Source organism: Conger conger, chromosome 1 (genome assembly GCF_963514075.1).
Source record: "Conger conger chromosome 1, fConCon1.1, whole genome shotgun sequence".
NCBI classification, from domain to species: domain Eukaryota; kingdom Metazoa; phylum Chordata; class Actinopteri; order Anguilliformes; family Congridae; genus Conger; species Conger conger.
In genome coordinates this window covers 66,302,370-66,315,882 of record NC_083760.1, presented here as the reverse complement: position 1 = coordinate 66,315,882, position 13,513 = coordinate 66,302,370, and the positions used below count along the sequence as shown (strand labels likewise).

At 44.5% G+C, this 13,513-nt stretch overlaps 1 protein-coding gene across 2 annotated transcripts in view; it reads left to right on the top strand.

The window, feature by feature from the left end:
• Window positions 1–13,513, top strand: part of mroh1 (maestro heat-like repeat family member 1) — a 35,172-nt gene that overhangs the window by 16,105 nt on the left and 5,554 nt on the right. Inside the window, exons 21-38 of one of the 2 annotated variants that reach the window (XM_061244296.1) lie at window positions 475–597; window positions 880–1,026; window positions 2,607–2,633; window positions 4,050–4,172; window positions 4,570–4,649; window positions 4,977–5,115; window positions 5,363–5,458; window positions 5,727–5,831; window positions 6,325–6,460; window positions 7,129–7,241; window positions 7,522–7,674; window positions 9,326–9,480; window positions 9,999–10,164; window positions 10,748–10,950; window positions 11,156–11,293; window positions 11,611–11,725; window positions 11,862–12,008; window positions 12,493–12,681. In XM_061244296.1, coding sequence (XP_061100280.1) covers window positions 475–597; window positions 880–1,026; window positions 2,607–2,633; window positions 4,050–4,172; window positions 4,570–4,649; window positions 4,977–5,115; window positions 5,363–5,458; window positions 5,727–5,831; window positions 6,325–6,460; window positions 7,129–7,241; window positions 7,522–7,674; window positions 9,326–9,480; window positions 9,999–10,164; window positions 10,748–10,950; window positions 11,156–11,293; window positions 11,611–11,725; window positions 11,862–12,008; window positions 12,493–12,681 — 2,355 coding nt within the window. The remainder of the gene's footprint in view (window positions 1–474; window positions 598–879; window positions 1,027–2,606; window positions 2,634–4,049; window positions 4,173–4,569; window positions 4,650–4,976; window positions 5,116–5,362; window positions 5,459–5,726; window positions 5,832–6,324; window positions 6,461–7,128; window positions 7,242–7,521; window positions 7,675–9,325; window positions 9,481–9,998; window positions 10,165–10,747; window positions 10,951–11,155; window positions 11,294–11,610; window positions 11,726–11,861; window positions 12,009–12,492; window positions 12,682–13,513) is intronic. The other variant, XM_061244305.1, reaches the window with a different exon arrangement.

The following is a 13,513-nucleotide window of genomic DNA, read 5'->3' as shown; positions in this document are numbered from 1 at the left end:
ACCTGCTCAAAACCCAGTTACAAGATATTGTCTGAAAAATGTATTAGCTGCATGGCTATAATATGCAGCGTGTCTCATGAGTATGGTGGTTTTCATATCCAGTAAATTGAGGCCATGACTCTGTACATGACTTTTGCAGATTGTGACAACGTGAAGCTTTTTTGTTTTTGTCGGAGGGACATTCCCTAGTGACCCTCAGTGCACATCCTGTCTGACTTATTTCAACATGAGAACAGAGATTCTTTATTCTGAAGCTCCTCAGCTGAATGACCCACTGAAGGATAGTCTCATGACAAGAAGTCACTTCAGTCTTCAGTGTTCTTATTTCTTTAAGTCTGTATATGTGTGTGGTTGTTTTTTGTTACATTTTCACCATGCATCAATGTTTACAGATAAATTGTCTTGAATTTGCGGCCACTTTAACTCTACTTAAACATTTGTGATGTGGTGCATCGTGGGTAATTGGTTTTCCAGGGAGTCGCAGTGGGAATTGGGCTTTGCGCCAGTAGCCATCTTGAAGGCACTTTGGCGAAGCTGGACGATTTTGGGAAATCGGATGCCTTCAAGAAAGCCTCAGGAATATTCAGTCTGCTAAAAGTAGGTTGTGCAGAGATGACAGAATACATTCCAGTTCATATAATTTATATTACAAATATTTTAATTGTTGCCTACAGTTAGTGATGGGAGGCTTCATGAGACCCAAACTGGGTAGAGTTGTGTGCTTTAAGTGACTCACAAAAGCTACCCGTAGGGCTAATGAAGTGTCACTTCACAGGCATCAGGCAGTAATCTCACTGCTCTCTCACTGAACCGTCACATCCGTATTACACCCACCATTTGAGCTGTTAATGTGCTGATGCGGGCGTCGTCTGGTCTCAGGACAAGAATGACGTGGAGGTGGAGAAGATCAAGAGCACACTGATCCTGTGCTACGGCTACGTGGCGCTACACGCCCCTGCGGACCAGATTCTTGGCCGAATCGACTCAGACATTTTGAAGAGCATCAGCAAGCACTTCAACACCAAGGTACCGCCACTCATGCCCTTCCCGTCTTGCACATCCTGAGCAAGGTGGCCCCCCGTACCCCATCCATATTCACCTTGAGCACTACAGTTCTACCTCCCATAACCCTGGAGTACCGGCTCCAAGCCCTGGTCACCAACATACTTCAACACTTACTTGGTCATACCCTACACCTTACAGCCTTGCCCAGCAGATATTTGGAAGCTAGGCTAGAAAATCTCCTTCCACCAAGACCCTGTATTCCTTTCACTACTTTAAAGTGTGCCTCAGAAAACCTCCAGCACAGTAGTATTGAGGAAAAACATTCCTTTTGCATAAGTGTGCTATAGCACTAGCCTCTAAATATTTTATTAAGTTTATACTTTTATTGCTGAGCAATAAAGTAATAGCGTGTTTTTTTTTTTGCCTCTTTGAAAAAAAAAAAATTTGTACATTTTTCTGGTTTTGAAAATTGTGGCCTGCAAATGCCTTCATTTCTCAGAAATGTTATTATTTTTCCTAAATGGCAGAGAGTAATGCATCAAATAATGGTGGCTGAACATTACACTTTAAAAAAATCAATTTGAACTGACCCTGGAACAGTAACCATGCTTTGTTTGGCGTCCTGCTGAATGACTTCATGCTGTGGAACGAAGATATCGCCACGGGAGTTTACAGACATGCTGATCAGACACTTTGTTATATTCATGAAGGCAGGACCAGAGACAAAGTCTATTAATGATGACTTATTACTTCATCGCATGTCTCACTAAACCATTACTAACCGTCTTGAGTGCAGCCAAAGGGCACATTAAAACGAGACATTCTACCACCAAATTACGAGCAGGAGCTGGCCTTTTGCGAGTGGTTTTGTTATCTTTGTAATAATCTGATGATGAATGTTGCTAGGTTGGCTGGAAGTATGTATCTGTAGTTTGGGATCATTGAGCAGTAAACATAATGCCACCTTAAGCACTGTTACTGTACTGTTGATCCCTAACCTGTTTCAGTGCCCAGCTGAACGTGAGCTTTGTACAGTAACCTTCCCTGGATGAATGTGATTGCAAAGCAAGTACCTAATATGATACAGTGCTCTTCCCACTCGGTACTGTATTTGCATTGCAACAAATTAACCTGGTTACCTCCTCAATTAGCATCCTAACCTGCTTTTTAAATCTTCCACTTGAAAGCCATCTGCTGTTGATTCCCATTTAAATGACTTAATATCATAATCAAATAAGACCCTACATTTGTCTGCACTCCGCATGTGCTAAGGTTCCCTCTGTATGTTAGCAGGGCTGTAAGGGGTCTGAAAAAAAAAAAAAAAAACCCTGGGAAACCTCTTTGTTGGACATTTTGTAAAACAGACTTGTAAAAGCCAGGATACGGTCCTTGTTAATCCAACTAGACCCAGTGATTTTTAAAAATAAAAAATCTGCTGATAGATACTATGAAAGTAAAATGTTAGTAGTCTTTCTGACTAGTGAAAAAAATCAGGTTCCATGACGCTTCTCTGTGGGATTGCTCACATCCAGTGTTGGGGGGCCGTTTTGGTATTTTTACTCCCTGGATTGTAAACTCCTTGTTACTTTTATGTTGTGCAGGTTCTGGGAATAAAAGTAGAGACCAAGGTACAGTCACAGGACCCCGACACAAGGCCACTCTTCTGCATTCCTGCACTGAAACCTTAACTCTTCTTACTGCTTTCTGCATCTTTATGTGCTGGGTAGCACCTGAGATTAAGCCTTCTGAACTTCTGTGAAAAGCTTCACTTCATCCTATGGTACAACTGGGTTTAATTTGGAAGGAAAACACAATAGTTTGACCTCAGAGGAGAAATCTCGTAATTGTTATTGAGTGAGTGTTCTCTTGCAATGGAAAGAGGCACACTGGCTTTCTTGTAATGGCGAAATAGATTGGTTCCACTTGACGTGTGGGGAAAGGTCACATTCTTCTCTACAAGAGGCTTGGGAGCTCTGTCAACGGCTCCAATGCTATTAGCTTGCAAACTGACAAAAGCGTCAAGGGAAGAGAACAGTCTTCTGTTTCAGAAATTAATGTGGATAGTTGTACTTATTTGTTATTGTATAAATTGCAATAAAATAGCTAGAAGGCATAATAACAGAGTCCAGTGAAATTAAAATTATCCAATTTAAAACACATTACAGCTCAAGTTCAAGTGTACTGTATCTGGTCAAAGTAAGTTTAGCTATTTTTCAGAAGTTCAGAAAGTCTTTTAATGTTATATGAGTCTCTTACTAACCTGATCAATTTTCCAACTTTACCACAGAGGTCCTCTAATCTGTCCTGACGGTTGCATTTTTCAGCTTTCTACAGGCCCTCATCTCTGTCACAAATGGCTCTGATTTAAGGTCCTCCTTAAATCTCAATCACGTCTGCAGCTAAGCAGGACGCGTGAAAATAATTCATTTCTTTTTCCTGATTGCAGAGTTTTCAGGCTTTTCTGGTGAATCCAATCACTCTTTGCAATGATTTCTGATTTTTTCCCCCTCCATTAACTGCTGTACATCAGTGTACAGTGCTCTACTGTACATGTATGTTTCTTTGGAATGAAATGCCTTTCAAATGAATGAATGCAGCATGTATTTTTAACTGAATATTAAGGTCCAAGTAATTCGACTAGTTTCATGTTCTGACTGCCATTTTGTCTGTTTAATAACATTATTGAAATACTTGGGCTGTTTTCGGGGTTTTCCAGCGGTCATCAGTGAAGATGTAAGGAGTAAGGCACTGATGAATGCACGATCAATAATGTTACTGATAGTTAACTCCTGGATTGGATCTAACTGCCGCAAGCTTTGGCCTTAACTTTTCAGTAATGATAATCCATTGTAAGCAAGTGCTCATCCCCAAGTAATGCAAGATAGTGTGAGGTATGAGCTTACCATTGGTTAACAATGTTACTGATCCTTAAAGACTAAATGCTTTGTGGTTACCTTAAACCTGTCATGCTGGTCTGATGTGTGTGTGTGCGTGTGCGTGTGTGTATGTGTGTATACACGGTGTGTGTTTTCCACCCTCATCAGGATCTGACGATGAAACTCAGCCTGATGGAGAGCGTGGGGCTGATCGCGCTGGCTGTTAGCGCCTGTGTGCGCCAGCAGAGCTACCTCTTCACCCGAAAGCAGGAGCTCATGGGAGTCATGCAGGTGAGTGGCTGTCGCCTCAGACTCAGAATCAATGAAGAGACAGTATTGTGTCTGGGCAGGGTTTCCTAGTGCTGTTAAAACACTGCTCCCTGCTGAATCCAGGCACCACACTTTTCTTTACTCAAAATCCTGGTAGCCTCATCCAGCTTGTCCTTTCTGATACTTCACTTGCATTTACATTTTTATTCCATAATGGATGCTGAACTACCCGACCACTTGCTTCAAGGACTTATTATGGCTCTGGTGGGTTATCAGGGCTCTCTGGGATGGCAGTAGGGTCGAGCTGTTTTAGCAGTGTTAAGAGGAGATTTTTTTTCTCATCAGATTTCTGTGTTGCTGACTTGTTGTAGTGGGTGTGAAGAATTCATCACACTTCATTTATTACCCTCCTTTACAGGATTTTATAAAAGGAGAACCACCTGATGTGATGCGCACCCCAGTTCGCCACTTAGCCATGACCACGTGTGCTAACCTCGTGTATCCTACTGTATACGGCCGTATATTGATCTGTGTGTGTGTGTGTGTGTGTGTGTGTGTGTGTGAGTGTGTGTGTGTTTGTGTGTTTTCCTGGCTATGAGTGTATCTTCTTAAGAGTAAGTTGGTTGATTATTTATCAGGTGCCATAGATTATCTTTGAATAATATTGTTTTTTGAAATATTGAAAATGGTGCCCAAGGAAAGTTGTTGACTGGACTTGTGTACACAGACTTATGTTTGAAAGTTATACTCAAAGAAGGTTCTTTTTTTTTTTTTTTTTTATATGTGAAATGATACTTTGCGTTTGACCTTTAACTCCTGGCCCAGAAACCTGGACCCCGTGCTAACGGAGAGCGAGAATTTCGACTTGCTGCGTACCTGTCTAAACTGCGTATATGGGCTGGCCCCTGTGGAAGAGCCTGACAGGGGTAAAGAGGATGAAATCCTCGATCCCCAGCAGAGAGAGGTGAGGGGCATTGTGGGACAGTGGGTCAGCCATATTGGAGGAGGTCACTAATTTCAGCTGTTGGAACTTGATGGGTTCACTCTCTGTCTCCTGTACTGCCTGAGGTGTAAGGTGTTAGTGGTTAGAAATCCTGCAGATTCCGAGTATTTCCATTTTCGTGAGTCACTCCGGATAAGAACGTCTGCAAAATGAATGTAGTGTAATGTGCTATATATCTATATGCTGTCAAAACTTTGTTTTGCCCCAGGCACTGTATGCAGATACGTTCTGTGCTCTGCATGATCTGCTGAAGAATGTTCTCACTCGAGACCTGAGCCCTGATGGGCTTCAGAGCATTTTCAAGGTGAGCTCAGGGACTTTCTGAGCCTGGATTCGCTCAGGAACTAGATGCGAATGATATGAAATTGCTGGATTGTTAACAATATTAAAATCTGTGTATCCATGACAAAATGAATAGACAGGCGTGATATGTATAATCATGAATTGTGTAATTCCCCTTGGATAAGTGTGTCAGATACACGTTTAAAAATTGAAATCATTGCTTCGTTGTTAAAGTGGCCACTGCTGCATGTGTGTATCTCCACTGCTGTTCACTGCTCCCCATCCTTCAGCACATCGAAGTCTGGCTGAACTCTGGACAGGACTATGAGCGGGAGAGGGCAGTGAAGACCATGGCTGAGATCCTGGACTACTACCTGGACAACCTAACGGTCAAGGTGAGTCAAGTATCAAACACTAGCATGGTTAGACCTGGTAACTGACAAAATGTCTGCTTCAAATGTCTAATCTCTTTAGCATGTGTGTGAAATACTTGAGTGAATGTAGATGTACATGCCTGGCTGTGTGTTTAGGTTAACTGAAATGTACCTATTTTTGCCACTTCAAAACAATGAAATCTGCAGTATTGTTAAAACCATCATTGATTTTGGGCTATATAAATTTGCGACCAGTTTATCTAGTTCTCAAGCCCATCATATGTATTGTTGAATTTTGGATAGTCCTGTGTGCATAGTTCCTAGCAGCCATTTTGAAAGTTGCTGTGTAGGGAACCCTTCTTTCAGCACCAGATGTATTGGATGACTTTGTGTAATAATGACTTTAATAAGAAATGACCAGCCAGGTAGAGTGAACACTAAGATCCCTGTAGGACCAGACATATGTGTTAATTACGACGCATGACTGTGCTCACCTGCCTCTGTCTCTGTACAGAATATGGTGACGTTCCATAACCTGGGGGCCCTGTTGGGCCGCCTGGCCCCCCGCTGCACGGACCCCAGCCCTGTGGTGCGACGGGCCGCCATAGACTGCATCTACAACCTGCTCTACATCCAGCTGCGCTACGAAGGTGAGGTGTTTATGCTGGGGATGATGCATTATCTCTATAAGGGGAGCCTAGTGGCTATGGTCCTTGACTCGGGCCGTGCAGCTGTGGGGCCCTTGGGCAAGGCGCTTAACCCTGTATTTCACCAGGGGGGATTGGCCCTTGCCTAGTCTAATCAACCGTAAGTGGCTAGCTTCCGTTTAAAAAATTAAATAAAATCACAAACATTATTTCTATGAATGTTACTATAATATTACTTTTATTATAACCAGAGTGATTTGAGTCACATCATGACAACAAAAAATAAATGCGTGTTAGGCATGAAGAGAACAGCGAGACCCCAGGCATCGTGCCGCCATGTAAGCTGAAAGTTAGCATTAAGTGGTAAAACAGTACTAAAGCATAACTGAAGCGCATTATTTCATTGTGAATCGGTATCATACCAAGATGTGTCTACAATTTAGATCATGCTACGGTACACAAATTGCATAACAATGTTTTGCCATAAATCAAACACCCTGTGGGTGTTCACAATGCCCAGAATATATTACAGCACAGTATTTAGGAAAGGAGGACATCCTCTTGTGCCACACTGGTTTCAGCTCTGCAGCGGAACTGAGTGACACTGCTTCCCCAAATGATCAGACCAGAACTGAGCCACTGACAGGGGAAATGTTGCTGGTGGTTTTCAGGGTTTGCTCTGGACTTCAAGGACGAGTCTGTGGAGAGTCTGATAACCCTGCGGGAGCAGCTGGACAACCCAGACCACGCGGTCTTGTACCGGACCTGCTCTGAGCTTTCAAAGGTGCACAGCCACAGATATGATCCTATATCAGACAGGCTCACGAGGTTACATTTCAGCTGGCCGTATGCCATATTCATTTAAGGATACATACACCATTTATTTAGTTATTTCATTCATTCAAGATTTTCTCATGTTCAACACTCATGAAGTCATTAAACAGAATGCAGAAAGCCTGTGTTCTTAAATTGAGATATGGGTGCTAGGGGTTTATCTGCAGTTTCAGCTGTTCCCCCACCCCTCCCTGCCCTTGGTGACCGTTTGAGGCTCCTTGCCCCTTCAGATCATCAGTAAGAGACTGCCGCAGCAGCAGCTGAACACGCTGATCTTCATGCTGTTCGAGGGGCTGGTGGACTCCCAGTCCAACTGTTCCCGCGCCTCCAGTGTGGTCCTCAACACCCTGCTGAAGAACAGGGGAGCTGGCCTTCAGGACCTGGTAAAGCCCCGCTCTCTGTTCACACCGAGTAATACCATTAAAACCATCATGAGTGGAATTAGGAGAGGAAATGTACCGTGTCAACTTTCCCCAGAGATACCAAGGAGGAAATACGAGCAAGCATACGTTTTCAACAAACTGCGTCCCACGCTCAGTGTCCTGGGGGCTGTGCTGTGCGTCTGTGCTGCAGGTTCTGGAGATGCTAGAGGCACTGTTAGACTGTGTGTCTGTGCTGCAGGTTCTGGAGATGCTAGAGGCACTGTTAGACTGTGTGTCTGTGCTGCAGGTTCTGGAGATGCTAGAGGCACTGTTAGACTGTGTGTCTGTGCTGCAGGTTCTGGAGATGCTAGAGGTACTGTTAGACTGTGTGTCTGTGCTGCAGGTGCCATAGATGCTGTAGGCACTGGTTAGACTGTGCGTCTGTGCTGCAGGTTCTGGAGATGCTAGAGGCACTGTTAGACTGTGTGTCTGTGCTGCAGGTTCTGGAGATGCTAGAGGCACTGTTAGACTGTGTGTCTGTGCTGCAGGTTCTGGAGATGCTAGAGGCACTGTTAGACTGTGTGTCTGTGCTGCAGGTGCCATAGATGCTGTAGGCACTGGTTAGACTGCGTCTGTGCTGCAGGTTCTGGAGATGCTAGAGGCACTGTTAGACTGTGTGTCTGTGCTGCAGGTTCTGGAGATGCTAGAGGCACTGTTAGACTGTGTGTCTGTGCTGCAGGTGCCATAGATGCTGTAGGCACTGTTAGACTGTGTCTGTGCTGCAGGTTCTGGAGATGCTAGAGGCACTGTTAGACTGTGTGTCTGTGCTGCAGGTGCCATAGATGCTGTAGGCACTGGTTAGACTGTGTGTCTGTGCTGCAGGTTCTGGAGATGCTAGAGGCACTGTTAGACTGTGTGTCTGTGCTGCAGGTTCTGGAGATGTTAGAGGCACTGTTAGACTGTGTGTCTGTGCTGCAGGTTCTGGAGATGCTAGAGGCACTGTTAGACTGTGTGTCTGTGCTGCAGGTGCCATAGATGCTGTAGGCACTGGTTAGACTGTGTGTCTGTGCTGCAGGTTCTGGAGATGCTAGAGCAGGGGTCTCCAACCCTGGTCCTGGAGAGCTACTGGGTCTGCTGGTTTTTGTTTTCACCTTAAAATCAGCACCTGTTGAGACCCAGGTAACCAGGTGAGGTGAGTTAATTAATTAAATTAGAGCAGTTGATTATAGTTAATTGCAGGGTAAGAACGAAAACCAGCAGACCCAGTAGCTCTCCAGGACCAGGGTTGGAGACCACTGTGCTAGAGGCACTGTTAGACTGTGTCTCTGTGCTGCAAGTTCTGGAGATGCTAGAGGCACTGTTAGACTGTGTGTCTGTGCTGCAGGTTCTGGAGATGCTAGAGGCACTGTTAGACTATGTGTCTGTGCTGCAGGTTCTGGAGATGCTAGAGGCACTGTTAGACTGTGTGTCTGTGCTGCAGGTTCTGCAGATGCTAGAGGCACTGTTAGACTGTGTGTCTGTGCTCCAGGTTCTGGTGATGCTAGAGGCACTGTTAGACTGTGTGTCTGTGCTGCAGGTTCTGGAGATGCTAGAGGCACTGTTAGACTGTGTGTCTGTGCTGCAGGTTCCGGAGATGCTGGAGGCACTGTTAGACTGTGTGTCTGTGCTGCAGGTGCCGGAGATGCTGGAGGTGCTGCACATCCGGCTGCAGGCCATCTCAGAGGAGCAGGTGAAGGTTGCCGTGGCTCAGTCGATCCTCATCCTGGCCACTCAACACCTACAGACTGTCGTCAATACCTTGGTCTCCTACCCCCTGCCCTTTGACAGGTGAGACCCGAAGCAGTGTAAACCCTCGCATATTTGTGTCTCCATCGAGTTGTATAAAGAAGAACGTGTTTGTGGATGCATGTTTCAGGTGGAATATTAAAGGATTGGCCCATAACATGTTCTCCAAGCCTGAACTAGTAAACATATTACATTTGTTTACTTAAGTATCTTGATGATTACCTCCACCAGAGGGGTTATGTAATGACATGTGTCCATCCATTCGTTTGTCCATCTTTCCATTACAAACGTAAACGAAAGGTAATGCCATGATTGCCATGATATTAGCTATGCGCATGCATGTTCCCAGGAAGTAGAAACATATTTATTTAGGTGGCCCCTCTTCTATCAGGTCTAATGTGTTGTCAAGAGTTTGGTTGTGCAAATTCATGCAAGGGTAGATTCAAACATACAAGATTTTTCATTCAAGAACGTTTTTCTTCGCAATTATTATTAAGAACACATCGATATAGACCGAAGGCCCCTGTCTGATGGCCTCTTCTCCCTCCCTGTGTTCACAGCTGGAGCTGTGAGATGTGGATCGCTCTTGGGGCCGACAGCACGCTTGCCTCTCAGATCATGGAGCTGATAATAGAGAAGCTCAATGTCATGGTGCCCTATGTGGACAAGAAAGAGTCCATGCTGAGGTCTGGCTCCACCAAAGTGGCCACCAGTCACCCTTTAGCCGTGAGTAGCTGAGCTGTGTGGAGGAGCAGGGGAAATGAACAAGGCTAGGCTAAATGATCCATGAAAGAACAGTGTCCCATCTCAGAAATCTGCTCTCAAAGAATCATAGTGATGATGGTATAGAACTGTAGTTCAAGTAACTCCAAAGCAGCTTGCGAAGCAACTTTATGAGGCTTGTGAAAAATGAATGTGAGCAGATTTTTATTTGTCCTTTTTTATCTTCGCTTGACCACGTTGGTCTTAGGTTGCATGCATCATGCAAAATGGTTCCATCCGAAAATTAGATTAAGTTTTTTATTTTTTTATTATTATGTTTTATCTGGTTTCATAGAACCTTCTGGTTTTACAATGGCTAGTATAGGGACATTAGCATATTCTTTCTTTAAAATACTCTATAAACCTACAAATACCCCTATGCCAGCCATTTTAAAACCAGCAGCATGTCAGAAACATCTAAAATGTCTTTCATCGCACACAAAACTGTCCTAAAGCTGAAATAATATAGATAAATAAAAAAAGAAAACCTACAGTGAAGTCAGCTATCCATTGAAAGCAGGAAACTGAGCTGTCCCTCTTGTGGCAGATGACCTGTGCCCTGCGGGAGATGATGCTGAACGGGCAGACTCTGGACGCCGTGGCCTCGCTGTTCCCCCGGCTCTTCAGCACCATCTTGGTGCGGCTGGGCTGCAGCGTTGGCGTCCTGGTGCCCAAAGACATTAACAGCAACAGCATCGGGCCTGAGAGGAGGACGCCCAGCAAGCCACCGGCCTCCTTCGATGTGTGCGGGTGAGAGGCGCTCGGGCGGAGGCTCCAGGCCTCACTGGGTGGCATCACTGAGAACTTGGCAGCCAGTGCAGTTTTTGAGGCTCTTCTAGAGCAATATTCACAAACGTACAGATGCAAAAATGCAGATACTACATGCACATTCAGACATATCTTTATGCTCATGGTTTATAACAAAGTTGTATGTGTGGGGTTTCCGTGGCGACAGGGTGGCAGTGGAGGCGATGCGGATCCTATTGGCCCGTGCCCAGCTGGACGAGGTGGTGAAGCCTCTGGACCAGGAGGGGGCATGGGACATGCTGAAGGACCCCCAGAAACACATCGATGGGGTCACTCTGCTGGCCAGGTACACCCCATGACCCCACCCCCAAGTCAAAGGGGGACACTTCTTCAATTAAATGAGGCTACAGTAGCCTAACTTGTCCAAATGCTATAAATGCTACAAGTTTCTAAAAACATTTTTTCACTTTGTTATGATGGGTTATTGAGGCAATTTTATTCATTGAAAATGAAATCTACAACACAATAAAGAGTGCGAAAAGTGAAGGGGTCTGAAGACTTTCTAAAGCCACTGTAAATCTATAGATATGGGGGTCTGGTTCCGGAGGTGTGTGAGGAATATGAGGGATAATAATGTTGTGTTTGTGATGTAATTGCCCGCAGGGCCATGGCAAAGCACGCAGGACCACGCCTACCCTCCATTGTGGAGAGCCTTTGCCCAAACCTCAGCAACGTGTACGAGTGTCAGAGGATCACTGTGACTGCGTTTTTCTCTGAGGTGAGGGAGGTGCTGTGCGGTCCGCTCTGCGATTGCTGTGTCCGCTGTGCTGACTGCTTGATGGGTCTATTTGCTGTGCTATGATGTGTGTGTATTGCCGTGTTGTTGCCGCATTATGACGGCTGGCGTCCCGTAGCTGCTGAACCACCATGTGGTGACTGAGCTGATGATGATGGGCGTTCTGATGAACAACATGATGGAGCGGATCTCCGATCCCTGCGGCACTGTGCGCATGCTGTCCATCAGAGGGCTGGGGAACATCGCCGTGGGCTCGCCTGAAAAGGTAGGCTAAACAAATAAAAAACATACAAACACATCTCATACATTTTATCGTAACAGTAGCCTGTACCAAGGCCAGGTTTAAGACTTGTCTCTGGTACTGCTTAGTGTTGAGGAGCTGCAATGAGAGAGTGTGGTTTCCTGATCCTGATGTTTATGGTGTTGTCAGTGACTCACATATTTGGACCAATCTCTTTGCTTTCTTATGGATATAATTAAATTTTATTGGTTCATACAGGCATTGATTGAAAGTTTATTTTGGGCCCACCCATCAAGGGTTTCATGACACCTTATTTTCCCAGCTCTACAGATGAGAAATTATCATTTCTTGTGGCTAAGATGCCAATACTTCTCACAATGGCTTTTCTTCGTTCTACAGGTTTGACAAACATTACTGTGTTTACGATGAAGGGAAAATAGCTGAGGGTAGAGCTATCTTGTGATTTTGCTGTATGTGTTATGCTGAATGAAGTCTATCCGTCTGGCAGGTGAACAAGTACGCGAAGGAGCTGCTGGCAGCCATGAGCTCGGGGATGGAGGAGAAGGACGACCCGGATAAACGCATCACCCTGGAGGCCATGTCTGGCCTCTCCAAAGTCCTGCTCTACCTGGATAAGAAGAATGTGCAGCTGCTGGTGGTCTACATCTTCATGAAGATCAAGCCCTTCCTGGAGAGTGTGAGTACTGCCTGGTGTCTGAATGCACTGTCCTTTCTTCTCTGTGTCTTTTTCATGAACTGAGGTCCTGTACTTTAAGTCCTCTTAAGGTGGATAAGCTACCAGCACTTGCTCAATGGCCGCAGCTGTAGTTCACCGAGTTCAGTTTAGATCTAGCAAATTATTATGAAAATGTTGATTAGTGACATAAGTATGCAGCTGGAGTTGTCTCCTAATCAATGGTTTAGTAAACATTATAGTCATATGGCATTATGTTCTAGTACTTGTTTTTAGTTATAGACAATAACACTAATTGAAAATCTCAACTAACGCTATTCATCAGAAATGTTGAAATATGATATTACATTGTGTTTGATAATAAATAATATTTGAATACAAATAACCTCACAAAAAAGTATTTAACTTAAAATGAGTATTAGCTAACTATGATAGACCTTTAATGAGACGCGGTTCAGTCTACGTCAGAGTAAAAAAATTAATGTTCAGAATGGCAAAATACTGAAATGTGTAATCACTGTTACCATCCATATAGAACAATGCATGTTGCTAAAAAAAAATATTTTCAATATATCTCTTGGTGGCTTCACCTCTTCGCTTGACATTTTGCCTGCTGCACTCAAGGGTGTTTCTGGCCCTCAGCGGAGGTGAGTGGGCAGGGTTGAAGATGGAGGAACCACAGCAAAGCTAAAAATACTGCATACAGCCTTTAACATTCCTTCCCTTCCCTGTGTTCTTATGGCAGATGAAAAGTTTTATAGAAGGTTAGATAAAGGTTAAAATTCGGAAAATTACAGACGGATGCCTTTTGAAATTCAATTATCTTCAGATAGGG